The 21,471-nt window shown below is 42.2% G+C and overlaps 1 protein-coding gene across 3 annotated transcripts; it reads right to left on the bottom strand.

Moving 5' to 3' along the window:
* Nucleotides 1–839: 839 nt before the first annotated feature.
* acanb (aggrecan b) lies at nucleotides 840–20,990 on the bottom strand. 3 transcript variants are annotated; one of them, XM_044125522.1, is made up of 19 exons: nucleotides 20,687–20,990; nucleotides 15,101–15,179; nucleotides 13,696–14,079; nucleotides 13,316–13,490; nucleotides 13,023–13,150; nucleotides 12,637–12,930; nucleotides 12,295–12,480; nucleotides 10,680–10,854; nucleotides 10,406–10,533; nucleotides 9,178–9,471; nucleotides 8,887–9,015; nucleotides 8,678–8,776; nucleotides 7,435–8,031; nucleotides 6,952–7,386; nucleotides 6,694–6,852; nucleotides 5,557–5,639; nucleotides 5,289–5,433; nucleotides 4,198–4,380; nucleotides 840–3,082 (listed from the first exon to the last, which is right to left on the bottom strand). In XM_044125522.1, exons 2-19 carry the CDS (start codon nucleotides 15,171–15,173, stop codon nucleotides 2,991–2,993), a joined length of 3,759 nt encoding a protein of 1,252 aa, XP_043981457.1. In that variant the 5' UTR covers nucleotides 15,174–15,179; nucleotides 20,687–20,990; the 3' UTR covers nucleotides 840–2,990. The 3 variants fall into 3 exon arrangements, with proteins under 3 accessions (XP_043981457.1, XP_043981454.1, XP_043981456.1); XM_044125519.1 differs by having other exon boundaries at nucleotides 6,952–8,031; XM_044125521.1 differs by lacking the exon at nucleotides 20,687–20,990 and adding an exon at nucleotides 17,410–17,534 and having other exon boundaries at nucleotides 6,952–8,031.
* Nucleotides 20,991–21,471: the final 481 nt, after the last annotated feature.

Below are 21,471 nucleotides of genomic sequence, written 5' to 3'. Positions count from 1 at the left end.
TGTTTCACTCAAATTTTCAAGTTTTTTTTCTACAAAATTTCTCAGAATTGTTTTGTTTTGTTTTTTTCTCTAGCAAATTTCAACTAGAAGCTCAGAAATGTCCTTGTTTTTCCTAGAACATTTTCTCCATTTTTTTCCCCTTCTTTCTGCAGTGGCTCAAACACACAATATTCTGACTTTAATTTCAGAATTCTGACTTTAATTTTCAAAGATTAAAAGTTACAATTGTGAGGGGGGGAAACAAGTCATTTTGTTAATCCAGTGGATTAGAATATCCAATCATCATCTGTATGAAAGAAAGACAAAACAGGAGCTCAGAGACGGGAGCGAGAGAAAACAGAAAGTAAAGAGGACACGGCGCTTCCAAAATAAAACAGGACGAGGAACGTTATACCTACCTGTACTGAACACACCTTTATATTTCAATCTACAGCATTTTCCTCAGTGACTAGAACGATGAATAAACAACCTAAATCGGTGTAAACATGCTGCTACGCATGACCTCACATCTCGGCACGCCTCTCCCCAAAGACGCAGCGCCGCGTCCACACAGAGTGGCTCTGTTCACGGGCGGCGCCGCCATGAAGGTAGTCACTGTGGCAGCCGATGAAGGAGCCATTTATTACCTGTTTTACTTATTTATTTTTTCGTGGTTAAGTTGCACAGGAAGGCAAAAGGAAACGACAAACAAACAAGTAAGAGTCCGGTTTGTGCTTCAGTCTAACCTGAAGTGTCGCAACTTCAAGGAAAACCGTTTCTAGGAAAAGACGAGAACCGCACGATCTGGTGAGGTTAAAACGTCACGGTGACTAATTAGAAATAAAACCACTGAGACAAAATAAGGCCAATGTTTTATTGGGTGATCTGGTCCAGGATTCAGAGTCTGGACCAGATCCCAGCAGTAGTTACCTATGTTTAGTTAGTTTGTTGAGGTGTTTCTTAACCAGCAACAGACAAAAACACTGATAACACTTTTATTTATTTATTTATTTATTTTTTACCTCCAGTATCTTGAGGCACCCTGATAAAACTGCACCACCCTCCAAACAGACTCTCGCCAACCCCGGTTACGTCCAAATAGACTCGTCTCTTTTATCGGTTCTCTTCTCTGATGGCTGACGCAAACGTTGACCTTAAATGCCTCAGCCTCACAAAAAAAATTGAAAAAATGCATCCTTAAAAATGAAGATACGACGATATCAGCAACACCCGCTCTCCAGCTACAGGCTTTAATGAAAACATGAAATCCTCCTCTCTCTCCGTACAGCTGGCTCTAACAACTCAACCGCCCTGCAAACCTCATCAATGTAATCAAAATTTAAACAAACAAACAAACAAAAAGTTAAAACTGCCTGCAACTGCGCAGGTTATGGACAGATCCTGCTGTTCAGAAAAAAAATAAAATAACATGGTGGATATTTACAGTGAGCAACTCGTCCCAGAGCAAATGCTGGTGTTCTCACCACAGGAACAAAGGCACCGGTTCGCAGCTGAGGAACCATAAATAAGGAGTGTGTGAAACATTTCCAAGAGACCCGACAGATGTTCACTGAGTAGTTCACATTTTTGTCATCACAAACCTCGATGTATCTCAAAGTAGTGATTAAAAAAGTGTCCAGGCTCCTTTAGAAGAATTCTCTATGTTTAAAAAAAAAAAAAAATCTATTAGGAATGCAAATCTGAAAAGTGTGGCGTGCATTTGTTTTCAGTCTGCTCGGAGCAGGCTATCCGTTCAGTGAGACGTGGCGGTGGCAGCATTATGGTGAGGGGATGCCTTTGTTAGCGACAGTGAGGCTTGGTGGGAAGACGGACGGAAAGCCTTTTATTTTGAAAAATAATAACAATTGTATCATAATCCTTCTTTTTTTTGTTGTTGTTGCTGTTGTGCACCACCTTGTGTTGTCGCAAATTATACATTGGAGTTTGTTGTTAAATTATAAAAATGCAGTTTTCCTGCCATTTCTAAAAAAGAAAAAGAAAAAAAAAACCCAGAATTTAATTTTTTTTTTTTTAAATACAGTTTTAAGGGTACAACCGAGTACTAGGGCTACGCTAACGAAACGCACAAAAACAATGTTTATTATGAAGATAAAGTAGTAGCATTACAAGAATAAAGTCAAAATGATACCAGCGTGAAATCATAATGTTTCAGGAAAAAATCGGAATATTAACAGAAACACTTTTACCAGAATTTTTAACAGAAGTCGTAATGTTCCGACTACTTTCATACCAAGACTTTATTCTTGTAATTTTTCTTTTTCTCTTGTTGTTCTGTGCGAGGCCCTAACACTCCGTCGGATAAGGTGCGCTGGATTCAAATGATTAGCACAGACATGGGTGGAAGATTCGAAAGTGCATTCGTGCCGATTATTTCAATCCAGGGTGGCTGCGTCTGAGTCGCGTTTTCACAGCGAGTTGGTCCGGCGGCACCGTGGACGTCGAGCTTACAGCTGTGGCGAGACCAAAAGAGGCTCCATTTTACTCCAGATGAAACGACGACACAGAAACCAAATCGCCTGCGACGCAACCGAAAGTCGACGTCCACCGCGTCGCCCCTAAATAAATCTAACACCTACAACCAAATCTAAGAGACGCAGATCTAGAAAAATATGGTAAAATATAATAAGAGTGTGAACTGAAAACACTTTCTACTCTCTTTGCATGTTACTCTTCAGCCTCTTGAAAGGAGTTTTTTTTCCCCCTACTTTGTGCCGACAGAAAGGGAAGTGATTCAGCTCCAGGATGCTGAGTCATAAACTGGAGAGAAATGAGCCTTCAGAGGTTGCAGGGTGACATTCAAAGACATCAGGGGTTTTTTTTTTGTTTGTTTGTTTGACTTTTTTTTTTTTTAAATCATCGTCTAAATGTGCTTTTAGTTGAGTGTATGTACAGGGGTAGGGCGTGCTATCTTTTTGGTCTGGCATTTGTATTAGTGTCCATGCTTCTTTAGAAGAAGGCTCTTTTGTGGCTCTCTGTCCTTTCAGTCCCGCTCAGAGCAGTTCCCTCTGCTCCTGTTGGCTGCTGACACCTTTACTTCTTCTCCTCAGGGACCTTTTGTGTAGCCTGTTACTGTTGGCTCCGGCTGGGGGAAGAAAAGGTACGCATACTGATGACATCACAAAAAAAAAAAAAAAGCAAGACAACACACAAAAAAGCAAACAAACAAAGAAAGAAAACAACAGCAACAAAAAACGAGGCACTAAAAAGACCTGAAGGCTGATTCTGCAGCGAGTGGCGGTTGTGGAGAGTGTAGCTCACAAGCTGCAGGATCAGAGGTGAATATTTCTGCACAGATTTCTAATGTATGTACAGTTTGCCTGCTGTTGGTTTGTTTCTGTCTGTTCAGATGCTCAGCCCAACACACTATCCTCAACGTTACCAGAAGGAAATCAAAATACAGGGGACTATTTTTCCATTATAATACATTGAAAGACAACAAATAGTATTCAAGTTGAATCATTAGGAACCTTTTAAAGGTATTTGAAAGGAAACCTGGACAATTTGTTTCAGCTAAAAATCGTCGATATTCCACTAATGTTGAAAAACCCCCACAATTTCGCAATTGCAGTGTTTCCATTAAAAAAGAAACGCAATTGAGATTACACACAAGTTTTTTTTTCCGCGTCGTAAGTCATTAAAAAAAAAACAACATGATCCTCTGACTACTTCCTCTCGTCGTCTTCTTTGTGGTTTGCGCCAGTGGCAACTTCCAGTTGTTGATCACGAGACTCGTGTGATTGGAAAAAAAGTGTTTCCACTGCAGATTGGCCCCCCCAAGGAAAAAAAAAGAAAAGAAGTGACACCTTACATAGCGGCAAAGCCTTGGCTGTTTTTGAAACTGGCGCTTTTCCATTAAGCAAATATATTTTCGAAATGTCAAACTTATATGGTGAATGGAAACGTAGCTATTGACTGTCGACAGGAAAAGCGTGCAGACAAAATCTCCCATAAGCCAGCGTCTGTCTGGCTCCTCCAGGTGGAGCTATATACTTTTAGAAGCGTTTGACTTTGTTCCTTTTTCAAATACAGCAGTGAACTTCCGTCTTGTGAACCCTGAACTTTAGTGAACTGGATGAGAGAAACCCAGGCATTATTTTCATTGAACAGTATACACGATTCTTATTTTGACTCACTTTAAAAAGCCCAAGTCACGCCGTCCCCCTTAAAGTTCAAACACAGCTTTCCTTTGAAACTCACCTTCTATGCACTGGACTTGTGGCTTTTCCCACTCTCCGTTTTCCATACAGTGTATGACAGGCAGATGGCGCTGTGTGAAGCCCGGGTCGCACTGGTAGCGGATTACAGATTCGACAGGATAGCGCCCTCTGCTGCTGCCCATCGGAGCGCCGTGTTTCACCTCCGGGGGTGCTCCACACGTCACTGATGTAAAATAGAAACAAGTTTGATATATTACTGTACAAATGCAACACATATGTGGTTAACGGCACTCCTGGTAAAGATTCGCAACAACAACAAAAAAGCCAGAAATATTTGATCCTTTAAATTTAATTTGAAGCATTTAGCAAACTTTGCTAGTTTATGGCTGGAAAAAAAAAAAAAAAAATTCCTCCATTTGAAAAATCAAACAAAAAAACAGTGGCCTGTTGGATACCGATTTTGCTGCACTATTCAAACAGTTTCTTTCTTTTTTCTTTTTTATTTGTCTACCTGTACAGATGGACAAGTTTAGTATTTTCCCGACAAACACACATCTGCCTTATTTGATTAAATTTCAAGCTTTCTTGTGTGTCCTACTTTAAATAGGAGTAAACTATACATTCCTATAATACATTGCTTAAATGTTTCAGCTACTTTTACCTTAAATTAAAATTTTTGGAGTGCAAGTAAGTGCACCAACAGGGATTTGGTGGAAATCTTTTAAAATCAGATTTTTTTTTGTGTGTGCTCAAAATAAAGATGTTTTATTTTTGTACAGTATGGGAGTATATTAGTGCAGTTTCATCCGCATTTACCAAAAGGCCATTTACCATTTAAGGGCCCCTTTACACTTAAAGGGGCCCTTAAATGTAACAACAAAATTTTCCTTAAAAAGATGGGATTTTTTTCAGAACTCTGTAAAAAAAAAAAATAATAATAATAAAAAGAAAGAAAATTGACAAACATTGTAAAAAACAACAACAAAAAAACAAAAAAAAAAAATAAAGGGAAGATAATCCTAATCACTAAAGGTTTAGCCATTGCCAAAAGGAAATGTATTAAATGTTTAATTAACTATTAATGCAATATGTTTGGATGTGGGTGGGTGATTTTGTGACCAGTCGGCGTACCGGGTGCCAGCTTGCAGGTGAAAGGAAGGTGGTAGTTGCAGGGCACGTCGTTCCACTCGCCGCCCTCGTGCCAGATCATCACCACGCAGTCTTCACCAGAACCAAAGTAGTTATCCGGCTGGTTGGGCCTCCAGTTCTCGAAAGACTGACCACAGCGTCAGATTAAGACCTGCGGTCGCTGCCGTTTCATCGGCGTTTCCAAAAGCTACGCTAACAAGCTAGCTAACGGTTTCACTGCGACTCAGCGCAGCGGTTCAGTCAAACTCACCATTGGACTGCCGTCTGTCCAGCGGAACTCATTCTGCACATCTTTGTCGTTAAGTCCAATCCACTGATAACTGTCGCCGTTGGCTGTGAATAAACAAGTTGGCAAAATTTAGGGCAATTAGACAGCTGTAAGTGGACAAGGTAGGGCTGGAGCTAACACCGATTAGTGATTATTTTGACGATTAGTCGGATAAAAAAAACTTTCAAAATTTTTTTTTTCCCATCTAAGCTTCTTTTTGCAATAGAAATACATTAAAGATGCAAATAAACAAATAACTCAATTCATTTTTTAAATTGGAAAACAAACATTTTCCAATGTTTAAAAATCCAATTTAAAAATGTATTGCCTGATAGACAATAGCAGCATTCCTTTAGTGTAGCAAATGATGCATCTGCAGCTAAAATTACATCGATCAACATGTGAAAAACTCAAATTGCACATTTTTATTAGTGCTGCCAATCGATTAAAAAAAATTAATCACAATAAACACTCTATCTCTGTGATTAATCAAGGTTGATCACCATGCTCAACTTTGTAAGCTTATACGCTGTAAAAAAATATACGTTGTCCTAAAAATGTTAAAGAAAATCGTTTCTCGTCTAAAAGCAAACATCTCAGTTTTCCAGTTTTTTTTTTGTTTGTTTTTTTACATTCAGGACAGTCTAAAAACAAGTCGTTGTGTTTCAAATATAATTTAGAAATGTTAACTACAAATTGGTTGTGCTTAGTTGGAAGGACATTTCATCATTGCAATAAGCGGGCTACTGGCTACACTGGTTTTATGCAAGCGTCCATCGTTGTGTTTTTTTTTTAAAAGCAAAATATGCCAGTGTGCATTCCAGTGACTCTCCTCGCTCATCTTTTCACTCACATTAGCGACTCTGCATTACAAAACCGCTCTGGTGAGAACGGGTAGCCCTCTGCAGGCAGGAGAGAGGCTTTTAGGTCAAAATAGGTAATGCAATTAAACTACTTTATGTAACATGAATACCTTAAACTTTATGCATTAATCACACTGGGAGTTCTAATTTTAACACTCACTGTTGCCTTTTTAGCTTCGTTCAGTCTTCTGAAACCAGATTGCTTCTCCGTCAGATATGACATGAAGGCTAACTTGGCTGTCAGACGGCTACTCACAGTTGACAAACTGCTGCTCCTGTGGCGAGCCGATGCTGACCAGGTGGCCGCTGAGCTCCTGACAGCGCTGCTCTGCCTCAGACCAAGTGAGTCTATCGTCAAAGTGTCTGTAACATCTGCCGCCAGACTCCATCCAGTCCTCAGGACAGCCCTTCATAGCTAAACGTGTTTTGGAAAAGAATTGTTTAGCGTAAACGGTTTACTCCTGCTGCTCAGTTTAGTGTGAGCATGTAGACTGTATTGGTCCTAAGTTCATACCTCCATCCACATCAGGACGCTCCACAACAGCCGGAGTAACTACGGACACTGACGGAGCCGTCGTTGGCCAGGCGTAGACTGCTTCTGGTGCGACTGAATGAACTGCAGACCCGGTGCTACTCTCCTCAGCTGTGTCCCTGGACCCGGATTGGTCAAGAGTCGGTACAAACTCTACGTAAACCGTCGTAGGAGTCGCTCCGCTTCCCGACGTTTGAGGTGAAGTGCCGCTGAGTTCAGGGTGGAGTCCTGACGCACTGCCTTCCCCGCTTATCTCCACCACACCGCGCCCCTCTTCAGTAATGTCTGTGATTACTTCAATCATGTCATCCTTGGTCAGGTAGACGACTTTGTCGTGCTTTGGAGATGGGTCTCCGGAGGCAGAGCCACTGCCTGAAATGCCAGATGGAAAACCACTGGGAAAACCACTGGGAAAACCACTGGGAAAACCACTGGGAAAACCACTGGAAACACCACAGAGAACACCACTGGGGTACCCCGATTCAGACGGCTGATATCCAGACACTTCTTGCTCCCCAGATTGCTGGGGTGTCAGGTCAATCCCACTGCTATCGACTAACAAAATGCCAGAAAACCCGCCCGAGCCGGAGGCAGACACATCGTCTGATCCAGAAACACTTGATCCCCCGCTGGTGTCGATCCCTCCCTGGCCAAGCTCTTGCATCGTTGTGCCATTCTTGAGGGTTTTTGACAAATCCACCAGCTCTTCATCCACCCAGGTTACCACTGTGTCATCACCACTGCCACTGATGTCCCCACTTCCACTTCTGTAGACTGATCCATCTATAACGGTGCCAGATCCGGATCCAGATTCGGATCCAGATCCAGATGCGCTCCCCATATCTCTAGATGTGATGAACACCGTACTGTCCTTCTTCAGTTCCTTGTGGCTTCCAGAGGTCGACTGCTCGCCGGAAAGCACATCGGGTGTTCCGCTGAACGTGACGCTTTGTCCTGATCCGGATGTGTCACCGCTGCTGGTGGAGGTAGAAGGTTCTCCAGAGGTTTCCCCACTGGGTGAGTGGTCAGCGGAACCAGAACCAGGAGGGAGAACGGTTGTCACTGTAAAACAGGATGGAGACACAAAAATGAGATTAGAAGACTTGATTCTTAGATTTCTATTCTTCGTCGATTCAATAAATCAATAACAGTAGATATATCGCGACAATCAGGATAATGCGTCACATTGAATATCCAATCATTTTCACTGAGCTCTGATCCAGAACCGCACAGCATTCTGGGAGATGTAGGGAGAGGAAAGGCTTTAGGCATCGATCTCTCAATGCCAGCTGAGCTAGCTGGGTGGCACCGACTAACTTGTTCACTCTTTGGTTGCCTAGCAACAACGTGCTGAGTAACTACCAGCAGCAGCAGTTTAAGGTTTTGCCACCGTGCCTCAAAGCTGCTTGAAAATAAAAATCAACAGCGTTGAGAAAGTGGGCAGAAAATGAGAACAATAACTCAAGAGGAAATTGCGAATAAAACAGGACACCAGTTTGGTTTCCTGTCAGCAGTTTGGCAATATTTCAGACGTTTAAAGCAAAAAAACTAATCAACAATTATCAATACCGACCGACGCAAAACATTTACGTCGTGATACGTTTTTCAGCCCTGACGTCTTTGTCTTTACTTTGAACGTAATTTCAGAAATATTCAAGCTTTTACCATAATGAGACGTTTATGGTTTTGTCATTCTGAGCCGCGTTACCTGTTGGAGCAACTTGTACAGAAGTAACAACAGTTTCTTTGACAACCTCAACGTCGGTCATATTCACCGCAGTTTCATTGTAGACAACTGCAGTTTTATCTAGAAGACAAAAAGACAATGCAAAGAGATGATATAAACATTTCCAACACAAATATCCGTGTTCAAAAAGCTCAGTTTCACTTTATTAAAATGCACCAAAAAGGCCTTGCCTTTCTCGCTTTTTGGCTCACTGGTATGAGCAATGTCAACCGGTCTGACGGTTGTAGTCTCGCTGACATCTTTAGGCTTTGTCGTCTGGGAGACAGTGATGGGAGTTTGGGAATCGACTGGAATTTGAGCTGAACATAAGAAGAAAAGGAGGAAAACAGACTTTATTCTTGAGATGAATTACAATTTTGAATCACACCTTTCTTCATCGGACTTCTATTTTCATCATATTTTCACCTTTTAAATAAAAAAATAAATAAAATACGTTTAAACCACACCCAGCCAAGTCCAACCTCTATAGCAGTAGGCGTCGTAGCGTGAATGCTCGTCGGGAAATCCCGTCTGGTTGGGGAAGGCGTAGATGGTGCGCACCCCGACCTCTCCGCCCCCACAGTAAGATTTGGGGGTTGTGACGGGGAAGCGGACGCTGCGGTCCATGAGCCAGCCTGGCCGGCATTTGTCGAGTCCTTGTCTCCAGGCGGCGTGCAGCTGCCCGGGCGTGGCCAGGGTGCTGTTGAGCTTCTGGCAGTGCTGCACGGCCTCGTCGTAGGAGAAGCTGTCGTAGTCGGTGGTGAAGAAGACCTCACCTGGCAGACAAAGGGACGCATGTAGGGATTTAGGAATGACTGGGTAGATCAGTTTATGGACAATTCATTCCTACTAATTTAAACATCAGTGGTGTGGACGGTTGGCTAGTGTGAGGTTTATTACAACCAGCCTTGTTGGGCAACTTACAAAACTGTGTAACATCCGTAACATCGGCTTTTAAATGTAGCAGAAAATGCTACAGTTGGACACACACGGTCAATGTAAAAAGAAACACAACGAAACAAAAACTAAAGATCTCAGAAGGGATCTGTAGCACCACCTAGCATCCATCTGTACAAGTCCCTGACTAGCATGTTGGATTTCTAACTTTTTATAACAAGTACTGCCTCAGTAAATTCAAACTATCGAGCGACGGAAAGACTAATTGCAGTACAACAGGACTGAGTGTTTCTGTGTTAAGTCTTAAAGCTATTTTTCATTGGCGCAGACTGTGCATAACACCTTATCTTAGAAGAAAACATTTCCAAGTTTTAGCTTTACATAAATAACCCACTGATGCCCCTGAAGTTAGGATTCTAAATGGCAAAGTCTGAGGTCTCACCAGCCTCAATATCAAAATCTTCCTGTATATGGCTGCCTTGTGTTAAAAAAATGCAATAAAAAATTTTTCTACGGAGCTACAAACGTGCAAAATCCAGAGAAATACAGTTTTAGCTTTCAATGCTAACATAACAGAGTAACTAAACCATGTGCAGTTCTGGAGAAATAGAGCACAGTGTATCTGCTAGGTTTTTCCTATTGAGAGGTTTCAAAGGAGTTAGTTTATTATCTCTACTTTAGCTTAAACTCCTTCATATTTACCTCACAGATAACTGATACCAAGATTTTGGCAGCATACCACTACTTGAACTTGTCTTAGAAGTATGGTATTAGAGCATTAATTTATACCAATATTTGATATTTGATTTTTACCTCTTAAGCCGTCCACGTAACAGAAGACATCGTAGCGCTCGCTGGCTGGTCTCAGGCCGTACGACCTCACTCCTGGGAGGTTTAGCAGGTTACCAGCACAGTTGCTTCTGGGTGACACAATCGGATACCTGGGCAAGAAAAGCAAAATAAATGCGAACGTTTTCATTGATTCGTTGATTAAGTTGAAGTTAGTCTAACGACGTCGGAGTCGTATGAAGGGGAAATGGGCTTTGTGGAGACTTTGTCAAGCTGACGTCCTGGTTGTCTTGCTCACCGCACAGACTGGTCGCGCAGCCAGCCGGCGTCACATTGGTGCAGGCCTTTCTCAAAGGCTGCGTACAGCTGCTGGGGGCTGGCGATGACCGCTCCGATGGTCCGGCAAGCCAGTTCGGCCTCCAAAAAGGTCAGAGTGTAACGACCAGTGATGGGTCGGTAGTGGAACACCACACCTAGGACAGAAGGAGGAATGAAGAAAATGGCGTCTGAGAGGACTGTTTTATCCATACGAACATTCAAGTCAGGTGAATTGATTTGTTACAAACCTCAGTAATCTAGCTTCAGGATGGAATATAGTTTACAAAAAAAATCTTTGAAATAACCAATAGCCAGTCGATTGAAAGATATAAATAAAAAAAATATCTTAAAATCAATTATGAAGGCAGTAGATTTGCAGCTAATGCAAAGAAGCCAGAAGCAGAGAAATGTGGTCTGGCTTGTGTGTGTCAGTTAAATGTTGAGCTGCAGCCTTTTGGACCAACTGCAGTTTTGACAATCTGTGTCACTCCGTTGCCAACATAAAGACAACCGCAATAGCCAAGGTGGGATGTAATGAACGCATATGGAGCTGAAAGCATGGAGGTTTTTTTATTTTTTTATTTCCAAGGTCACCAAATGACAGAAACTCTTTTGCCGCCATTTTTGACAAAAAAAAAATCCTAGTCTCTGGACAAAATTGATCTGTTCGTTAAAGCTTAAGCTGTTATCTAGAGTTACTCCCAGTAGAGGATGTTATGTCATTTCTAATTTCTAAAATTCTTGAAATGTAATTTATTTATACGATGATAAATAGTAAAATTGATCCAAACTACTCTGGTGCAATCAAAGTCAGTTGATCCTATAATTCCAGTTGATAGAAAAATAATTTAAGGTTGAGGCCACTGCGTTGTCTTTGACCATCCCAAGCAAGTGCTGCCAAAAATGTAAAGGAGCCACTCTCTTTTAACAGGAAAAAAATCTCCAACAGAACCAGGCTCAGTAGGACCAACCAGTTAGCGACTGAGACAGAGGAAAGACACAGAACCACTGGTTTTACGGTACTAGGCAAAAAGTTTAGAAAAATATTACTTGCAGCAACACTCTTAGTGGTTTCAGCTGGGAGAAATGTGGTCAGACCGAGAATTTCTACAGTTGCTAATGTCATTTTTAGTGTATTACTCCCCATTATCAAAACAGTTTTGATCTAATCTAATAACTTCTTATCATCAAGGACATTGACCAAAGCAGAGAAAGCTGCCATATTCCCAGTACTTCTATTACAAATTTAAGTATGACAGCAGTTGCGAATGGAAGCCAGGTGTCCTATTCTCAGAATCATAAATTATGCTTTTGGTTATATGGCCTACATACACTGTAGAACATTAGAAGCACAGAAGTCATTAGACTACAGCTGCTGATCTACATTGAGGATGTCCCTGTTCTCTCTTGGGACACTTCTCTCTCTTTGCGGTACTATGGCCTTCATTAGAGTCAACCCAATGAAGCTTTTCTATAAAACTTCCTTAGATCAGCATGTGCCCTGTTTTTGCACAGTTATGTTTCTTTCTTCTAGAAAATGTCTTAAAAAACAAAGATGTTCCAAACATTGTTTTCATTCATTATAGAAAGTTTACCTGTGGGACCCATGGTCACATCTTCACTGGACAGATGTGGCAATGGGGAGAGAGTTACTACTCCTCCAGACTTGCTTTCTTCAGTCCCTTGTGGAGGCGGTGGGGTCGGGAGGGGCACAGCGCTAGATGCAAACTGGATGACTGGGAAGGGTGTGGTCCTACCAGGCACTTCACCTTCATCGTCATCTGAGGAGTCAGGACAGTGAGATATTTACACTTTTAGAACAGAAGACCCACTACTCATTTGCATAGATATCAAACACTTCAGAAATGAGATATTATTTATATTTAAGCCTCTTGACTCCTTTGAAAATCCAGAGTTGCTCACAGAGAATCACCAACCTTGGAAGCAGACTGCATCGTAACGAGAGTCTGGGTAGGGGTATCCCGTTTGGTTGGGGAACAAGTAGACTGTTCTTACTCCAACAAGCCCCCCTCCACATTGAGGCCTGGGGATGTTGATTGGGTAGCGTACACTCCTGTCTGCCAGCCAGCCAGCATTACAGACATTCATGCCGTTCTTCCAGGCTAGGTATAGCTCTCCAGTGGTGGCCAGCCTCGCTCCCAGTTTGACACACTGGTCTTGTGCTTCATAGAAGCTAAATTTGTCAACGGACATGGAGTAGAAGACCTTGCCTGGTTGGAGAGAGAGTTGAGAAATAAGATGAAAATATGCCTTTGTTTTTAGATTGGAAAGGTCAAAGATTGCCCTTGTTTGTTAAGAATACCTGACATCTTCTCAGCAAAGCAGTACACATCATAAGTTTCATTGACATCTCTAACACCATAGGTCCTCACTCCAGGAAAGTTTTCCTTATCTCCAAAGCAAGGTTCCCGGGGCTCATGAATAGGATACCTGGAGAGAACAGAAATTTTGGTCACCCTGATGGTTTGAGATAACGTTCTAAATATTTTTTTAACTAATCATTAATGCACCGAATAGAGACAAATATGACTTTGTGGCCATTCTGAAAGCGGATTGTTGTACAAGTCTCTTAAACTCTGGTAATAGTTAGTGTACCTCACAGTTTGATCTGAAAGCCACCCAGCATCACACTGGTGGTATCCGTCATCGTAAGCGGCTTGGAGTTGTGCAGGAGTTGCGATGGTGGCACTGTTCTGTACACAGGCCTCTTTGGCTCTTTCAAATGTTAGGGTGTAGCGGGTGGAGATGGCACGATAGTGGAATACAATACCTGTAAAGAAATAGAGAGTCAATGTCATAATTTCTGGTAAACCCTCCCATGACAAGCGTTTTCTCCAACTAATTGTTTCACTCGTCCTCATCAACCACCAACCAAACACGGGTGCTGTTTCTAGAAGCATTGTGTCAAAGTATGTAGGGGTGATCGATGAAACTTTATGCTCTACTGAACAAAGTTGTATAAATCTGAAGCATACCTTGAACCTGGATGTCTACAACGTCAGAGCTGTCCTCAATACCATGGGTCACTTCGCAGCGATAGGTACCAGAGTCTTTGGACCTCAGTTCAGTTATCTCAATGGTAGCATCAGTAGGAACCAGCGGGTAGCCAACCAATGTCACCCTGTCCAGAAACTCTGTCTCCACATAGACCTTCCCCTCCGACGCTACCAGGATTGGGCTAACTTTCTCCTTGCTGATGTAGGTCCACTTGATTCTGTGAGGTAGCGGGGCGATGGTGGGCGCTCCTGGGTCATTCACAGTGCTTCCTCGGAAGTAGCATGGCACAGCTACCTTCCCTCCCAGCAGTGGACGGAGAGGCAACTCAACGGGGATGCTGACATGCAATGAGCCAACTATAGCTGCGGTAAAAAATAAATAGATGATGCATTTTGTGCAGTGATCAGGAGTGCAGTCAGATGTACTATAGAAAGTTTGTGTTAGGGAAGAATAGGGAGAAAAATGTCAATGATGCTAGTGGCCATGTGAAGTTATATTTCTTTAAATAGAAAGAGGCGATTTAAAAAAAAATCTTAGCAATTCAACACAGCCGTGTTTAGATATGAGTAAAAAGTTAACAGTTACAAAAACCATCTTGAGAGTTGGCTGCACAGCCTCAGTCTTAGAATATGTAAAACCTTTCCAAATAATTTTGATAGACTAATACATACTGCTACTTTATGTGCTAACCACTATTAAAGAGTAGCAGAAAGTTGACCACCAGAAATCAAGGAAATGAGAACTATAAAAAAATATTTTCACTAAGAAATTAAAATCGTCCAAAACAAGGAAATTTAAATACGACACAAAGTATTCATTCATTAATAATGTTAGTTTCATTTCCATTTGATAGTAATGCTCTCAAACCATTAGCAACGTTTGGAAAAAATATATACTTGGGCACACCCATACATGATACAGCTACTTTTGGAAAAGGACTGTGAGGCCATTTGTGGCTCACAGGACGACGATCAATGATTCACTAGTACGTTTTCTACAAGAGTCAGACTACGTTGCTCCTTTCATCGAAATTTTGCATGGTTATTTTATTATTGAACGTATAGATATTGAAGCAAACATTTTACAAAGCAATTACTTGTTCACGTTTAATTCAAAAAGAGATTATTGTTTGTGTCCTGCGAGTCTATTCAACTGATTTTGTGTGACAAAATCATACATGGCGAAACACCACCGAACTAGGTTGTGCTTCTATTTGTTAGAGAAACTGTTGTCTTTACAAAAATGCCAGCTAATTGTATCTTAATCGAATTTGAATTTTGGTTTGTATATTGGTGAAAAGGCTGATCTCACAAAGCACCTTTGAATCAAGACATTGATTCAATGACATGCAATATCTACAGGCAGAACATTGTGTTTCCTCACCATTAGGGTCTTTCAGTACCGTTGTTGCCAAGATTATGGGCAAAGACGCACACAGCAGGAGGAGGGTTGTCATTTTCACCTGACAAATACAAAAATACACAACAGTGATTATCTGCATGATTATCAAAATGGACAAAAAAAGAGATTCAACACGTATAAGGTGTTGGGTCTATTTTGGTTCCCAAGGAATCAACCAGAGACACAAGTTACTCTTTGCAGAAGAGGGGAGAGAAGCCAGACATGGAGAACAACTGTCAACTCCACCGGCTCTCACCTCTCAGCTGCTTTTTATTATCATAACAAGGAAAAGAGGGTTGTCTTTCTTCACATAGTCACACAGACAGTTTCGCCAGAGAACTCTGCCACAGGATGCTCTAGGATGCTCTTACAAGGCACAAAGCTGACTCGTGTAAGGCAGGCAGTTTGATAAAACCAGAAGAGTGAATGAGCGTTTCTACTCTCCAAGCGAACATTCAAAGGACAGTTAATAATGTACCATAAAAGAAAAGGGGCCAAAGAGAAAAACACAAAGGAATAATAATATGAAAACATTTAAATGAACTTGGATAATAGGTTTTTCAACATAAGGTTTCTGTATACTACCTGTTATTTTCTCCTCTAAGTTATTGTGGTAAATATTTATGTTAAATTAATGCGCAAACATTAAGGTTGGTTTTTTTCCCAGCTCCTGTGCTCATATGTTAAATTCCTTTTGATCCAGAATACCGTACAGTGTGTTTGGATATTGCTTCAGGCTAATTAGGCAAAATGGAAATAAAATGTCAAGTGGTGTTTGGTATGGAATGAATGTCCCGTTTTGTGTTTCTGGACAGAGGAAAATACATACACTGTATAAAAGGACACATAGCCTTTATTTCCTCAGGCTGACATGAAATCAGACTAAACTTTTCCTGCTTTGGGTCAGTTATAATAACCACAACTACTTCAACTTGCTGATAATCAAAATGACAAGAGAGATATTTTAATACTTTCTTCAAAGTCAGACGTCATACATTTTCTCACAAATTTGGTAGTATTGCTTTTTAAACTGAATGACTTTTGGGATAGAGAATGATCTCTGCTTTTTGCAGATGATGTGGTCCTATTAACTTCATCAGGTCGTGATCTGCAGCTCTCGCTGGAGCAGTTCACAGCCGAGTGTGAAGCGGCCGGGATGAGGATCAGTGCCTCCAAATCCGAGGCCATGGTCTGGAGCTGGAAAAGGTAGAGTGCCTTCTCCGGGTCAGGGGGGGATGTCCTGCCCCAAGTGGAGGAGTTCAAGTATCTCGGGATCTTTTTCACGAATGGGGGAAGAAGGAAGCGGGAGATTGACAGGCGGATTGGCGTCAAGCGGAGCGCTTTAACGCTCCATCGTGGTGAAGAGAGAGCTGAGTCAAAAAGCAAAGCTCTTGATTTACCGGTCGATCTACGTTCCCACCCTCATCTATGGTCATGAGCTTTGGGTCATGACCATAGATGAAAGAACGAGATCGCGGATACAAAACGGTTTTCTCCGTAGGGTGTCTGGGCTCTCCCTTAGAGAGAGAAGCTCAGTCATCCGGGAGGGACTCAGAGTAGAGCCGCTGCTCCTTCACGTCAAGAGGGGCCAGTTGAGGTGGCTCTGGGATCTGGTCAGGATGCCTCCTGGACGCCTCCCTGGTGAGGAGTTCTGGGCACGTCCCACCGGGAGGAGACCCCGGGGAAGACCCAGGACACACTGGAGGGACCATGTCTCTCTGCTGGCCTGGGAACGCCTTGGGATTCCCCCGGAGGAGCTGGTGGAAGTGGCTGGGGAGAGGGAAGTCTGGGCCTCCCTTCTGAAGCTGCGACCCCCGTGACCCGACCCCGGATAAGCGGAAGAAGATGGATGGATGGACGGATGGACGGACGGACTTTTGGGATCATCCTTCTAGAACCTTCTCACAATAGTTTGCTGGAATTTCGAGCGGTTCCTCCTGACAGAACTGGCCTATTTGAGTCATGTTTGTGACTCCCCTTGCTCTCACACACCCTTTAACTTTGCTTGTTAATTTCTACAGGAAATCAGAACTTCATGGTCCTGGAGCCACGATGCTCCCGCCCCTGTACTTCAAAGCTCACCTGATATTTTCAGGCTTGCAGCTATCCCACTTCTTCTTTCAAAGATGATGTAAAAGGTTATCATAGCCAAACACGTACATTTTTTGTTTTATCATACAGGAAGTGTCTTTTGAAGTTCCGGGCTCGTCCTTGAGTGCTTTTGCCAGCTGTAATCTGTATTTTGGAATGCTAAATTCTTTCTTTTCGGTCCATATCGGTAAAGGACTTACTTTCACTATGGATATGAGGCTTCCTGCCAACCAGCCTTTTCACAAGTTTTTTTCCAAGGTTGATTCCCACATTTCACACCAAAACATGGTCATCTCTGTAACACAGAACATGTCTCCTTACTGAAGAGTACAGTGGCTGGATACGTATGGTGATTGTTTCCTGGAGACTGCGAGCTACAATTGGAGGATTGAGGATGATTTATGTGGCTGTTCTGAAACTCTTGGGTCTAAGTGATTTTCGTTTTGCACTTTTGTTTATTTTCAAAAAATACAAGACAAACACAGAGCTGTGTAGTTATGGTACAAGCTAAATTGTGAATAGCTTGAAGAACTTTTTTTTTTTTAAATCAAATGCACTTCATTTGCTGAAAATTGTAAAACCAATAAAAAATGGTTTTTAGATTGATTTGTTTTTTCTTTTGTTTGCTGGCTAAGTAGCTAAATAAGCCAGCATGTTATAAAGAATTAGTGCATTAGCGTGTTACTCTACAAAGGCTATGCTAATGTCATCAATTGAAGGGATTGGGAAGTTTCTGATCTCTTGCTTTTGTGTACCTTTTCACTTAAAACTCAGCAGTCTGTTTAAAATTGACACTGGAAAAGACTCCTGGTCCTTTTGAGCGGCAATGCACTCTGAATTTGTCATTCTCTTCGTCAGCTTTTATTGGAGGTGTTACAAAAATCCGACAACCCGGCCGCCAGCTGACGCCTCAGTGAACCTCTGCATCACAGCCTTACGCCTGCAAGTGCCTGCTTAGCACACGGCTCATTTCTCACAACCTTCCACAGCTCTGACGCGCAGCACACTCAGACATATTAAAACCGCAGAAGGTCTCAACTGAACCATCATTATGCCCCATTCACAGAGACGGAGACGGCCTGCAGAAGGCTCCCCAGCTCATTCACAGGCTCAGAGAGACGTGTAAAAACCAATGAACCTGAAGCTAGCATTCAAATAGCTTAAATAATACTTATGCCTATTAACAGACTTTAAAATCAACAGAGTTCAATTTTGAAAGAATTTGAAATTCTTTACATCACCAATAAAAGCTACTGTAATGTCAATACTTTTAATGCCTAATAATTTTAGCAAATTCATGTGAGTAAAATGCAGCATACAATATATTATAATTTGCGTTTCCATTGACCACATAATTGGTAAATGGCAATTATTTGGAAAATAAATTTACTGAAGGGAAACATAAATTTTGAAAAAAATCTTCTGTTGTTTTGGTTTCTTTTTTGGTAAAAAGTTTTAACTCTATCATAAGGCAGGTTTTCTTTTTGGTGGCATCGAAACTGGAATTGTTTTATTGCAACACTGCAATAGAAACACTTTTTTCCGCATCCCATAAGTCACACGATCAACAGCCGGATATTGCCACTGTCGCAAACCACGAAGAAGAAGAAGACAGGAAGTGGTAAGAAGATGGCAGCCAGCGCATTTTATTGACGATTTCTCTGTGAACAGACTTATTCACGTGATTTGAATTGCGTTTCTTACATAATGGAATCACCGCAATTCCGAAACAGTGTGGTTTTTCGACATTAACAAAGCTGGGTCAACATGCCCTTCCCACATTTTGTAGCCAACTCAACAAAAACTTTCGCCTCTTTATCTTCGCAGCATGAGACTTACCAGATCTCATGTTGTGCTTGAACGCATCATTTTAACTGAGAGCACGGTGTGACAGGCTCCAGCATCTGGGAGTTACTCTCCCCAGCAGGTCAGGTCAAGCCAATCAGCTGCCGCGCCACACTGCGCCCATTCAGACGCGCGTAGTGGCTGCTGCTCCCCAGGTTTGCCACGGTGGTATGTTCTGTTCCCGACCGACCTGGAGGGCCGCATAAAGCCCCGGTCTGTTCCAGGAGGGAACTGTAGGTGGGGTTGGAAGGGGGCGGGGCCTCGGGATGGTGAGACCCTGCCAAGGTAAACACAAGGCGGGCAACCAGAGACCCACCCCACCCCTGTCCGCCCACTCTCCTCTCGCCCAGCAGCAGAACAGAGCTGACATTGATATGCGCGCGCACAAGGAAACACAGAGTGGCACTCATAGCTGGTCGAGGGGATGTGAAGGAACTCACGTCTGAAGCCTCTGGTTTTAAGAAACACGCCTGGAAGTGTGTGAGCACACGCAGGGGCTACCGACACGTACTGTACAAGCTGTGTTTGGGAGCACACACAGTCTGTTGTACAGTGAGACGGGCGGAAAGCAAACGCCTCGTGCTCACACCAACCCACGCACAGGTGTGTCATATAGTACAGGGCGGCGTCAGAGATCAAGGACGTGTTCCGGCGGCTCCCCGAACGTGTCGCACGTTTACCCGGGAGTGTCCATTTACAAACTGAAGAGTGTAATGTGAACAATACCGAGCAGTAAAGGCATTTTGGCTTCAACCAAGCCTCTGTCAGCTCAAGAGTTAAAATCTGGAAATTACAATTCACAGCGCGTGCGCGTCTAGTTTAACGTAACCATGGCGACGGGATGTCGCTCTCTGCCAGTTTTTTCCAGCATCGCCGAAAAATAAATTAGACAGTGATCAAATCTATGAGCTCCAGAATCAGTTGCTATGGATGACGACTAAAGACTCAATGTGGGAAAATGAAGACAGCGGAAAAGGCAACAAAACATCTTTAAGGAGGGATCGTCCGGTCTTTAAGATACACTTAAAAACTAATAATTTTGATTTTAATGGAAAAATCTCAGAAATATATTGACAACCTTCTCTGAACTCAATGGAAAAATATTCTAATAACATTTAATAAGTGTTGCTTTTTTTCATGTTTCCACTGATATTTTTGATGATTTACATTTGGAGCTCCAAGTTTTCCAGCTTTGGACACGTCATTGCCATCCCAACCATAATCTTTAGTTCCCTTAGATTCTCAGTCAGATTCAAGTCAAAACATTAACATCCCATCCAATCAGAAGCAACGTTGGTAAAATTCAAAGATTATTTCAAACCGACATTGACCAGGGTTATGACAAACTTTAAAAATGCTGAGAATGATGTGATGCTTGAAATAAGAACTCCTTACGAAAGTAGTGGCAAATTTAAACCAATGAAAGCTGCCTCTTCACAGAAACCCTGGAGGCACCGAAAAAAAATCCTGTTAAAACGGCAAGCTCTTCCAAACCCAACTCACCATTTGTATTCGATATTAAAAGTCAAACTTATGAGTGAAAACAACTCCTAAATAATCTCCCAAAGAGTCACGAAAGCATCTTCCAGAACCCCATCCACATATTCCAGTGTGTTGGACTGGAAAACTTACCGTATATTCTGCCGTGGCTCCCAGTGCCGGTGACTCCAGGGGCCTCTCACTCCTGCCTGTGTAGGAGGACAGAAAGAAGCTCTATGCAGCTACCACACATTTAGATGCTGGGAGGAGAGGGAGGGAGAGAGGCGAGGAGGAGGGGAACAGGGGGTAGTCCGCAGCCAGTTAGTGAGGTCATGCAAGCTGCCCCAAATTTCAGGGTGGGAGACAACAACAAAAAAAAAGAGCAGGGGAAGAAGAATTTTTAAATGCATGCATGCAGGAGAGGGTTCAGGCTCTGATGGGGGTGTCATCAGGTTGATAAGGTTCGAATATACACAGTTCCACACTATTTGACTTTAGATTCTGTAGCATCTGAATTGCAAATTAATTTTGTGGAGATTTTAATTGAGATCTGAATACAATCATTTTTCTTCATCACCCGGAGACGAAACGGAAACAGCTTTAACAGAGTTGCATATCTTAGAAAAAAAACATAAAGGAGCAGTATCATGTTTATATATATATATATATATATATATATATACAGTACAGACCAAACGTTTAGACACACAGTTGTGTCCAAACCTTTGGTCTGTACTGTATATGACTTACAAAAAAATTGACTTTGGAATTTAACGCCTTGAAATTGAGTCTCTATGTCTTTCAAAAGTCCTGCTATTTCTGAAACTCCACCTCCTGGAAGTCATCACAACAGCACTCAGTTAATCCTTTAACAGTGTTTTTCCACCAGGTGTTTGCTAATTTCTGCTGGCTAGTCTCAAGGAGCTGATTGATTCTCT

This window comes from Gambusia affinis, linkage group LG08 (genome assembly GCF_019740435.1).
Source record: "Gambusia affinis linkage group LG08, SWU_Gaff_1.0, whole genome shotgun sequence".
Taxonomy (NCBI): Eukaryota; Metazoa; Chordata; class Actinopteri; order Cyprinodontiformes; family Poeciliidae; genus Gambusia; species Gambusia affinis.
This window is presented reverse-complemented; position numbering and strand designations above follow the sequence as displayed.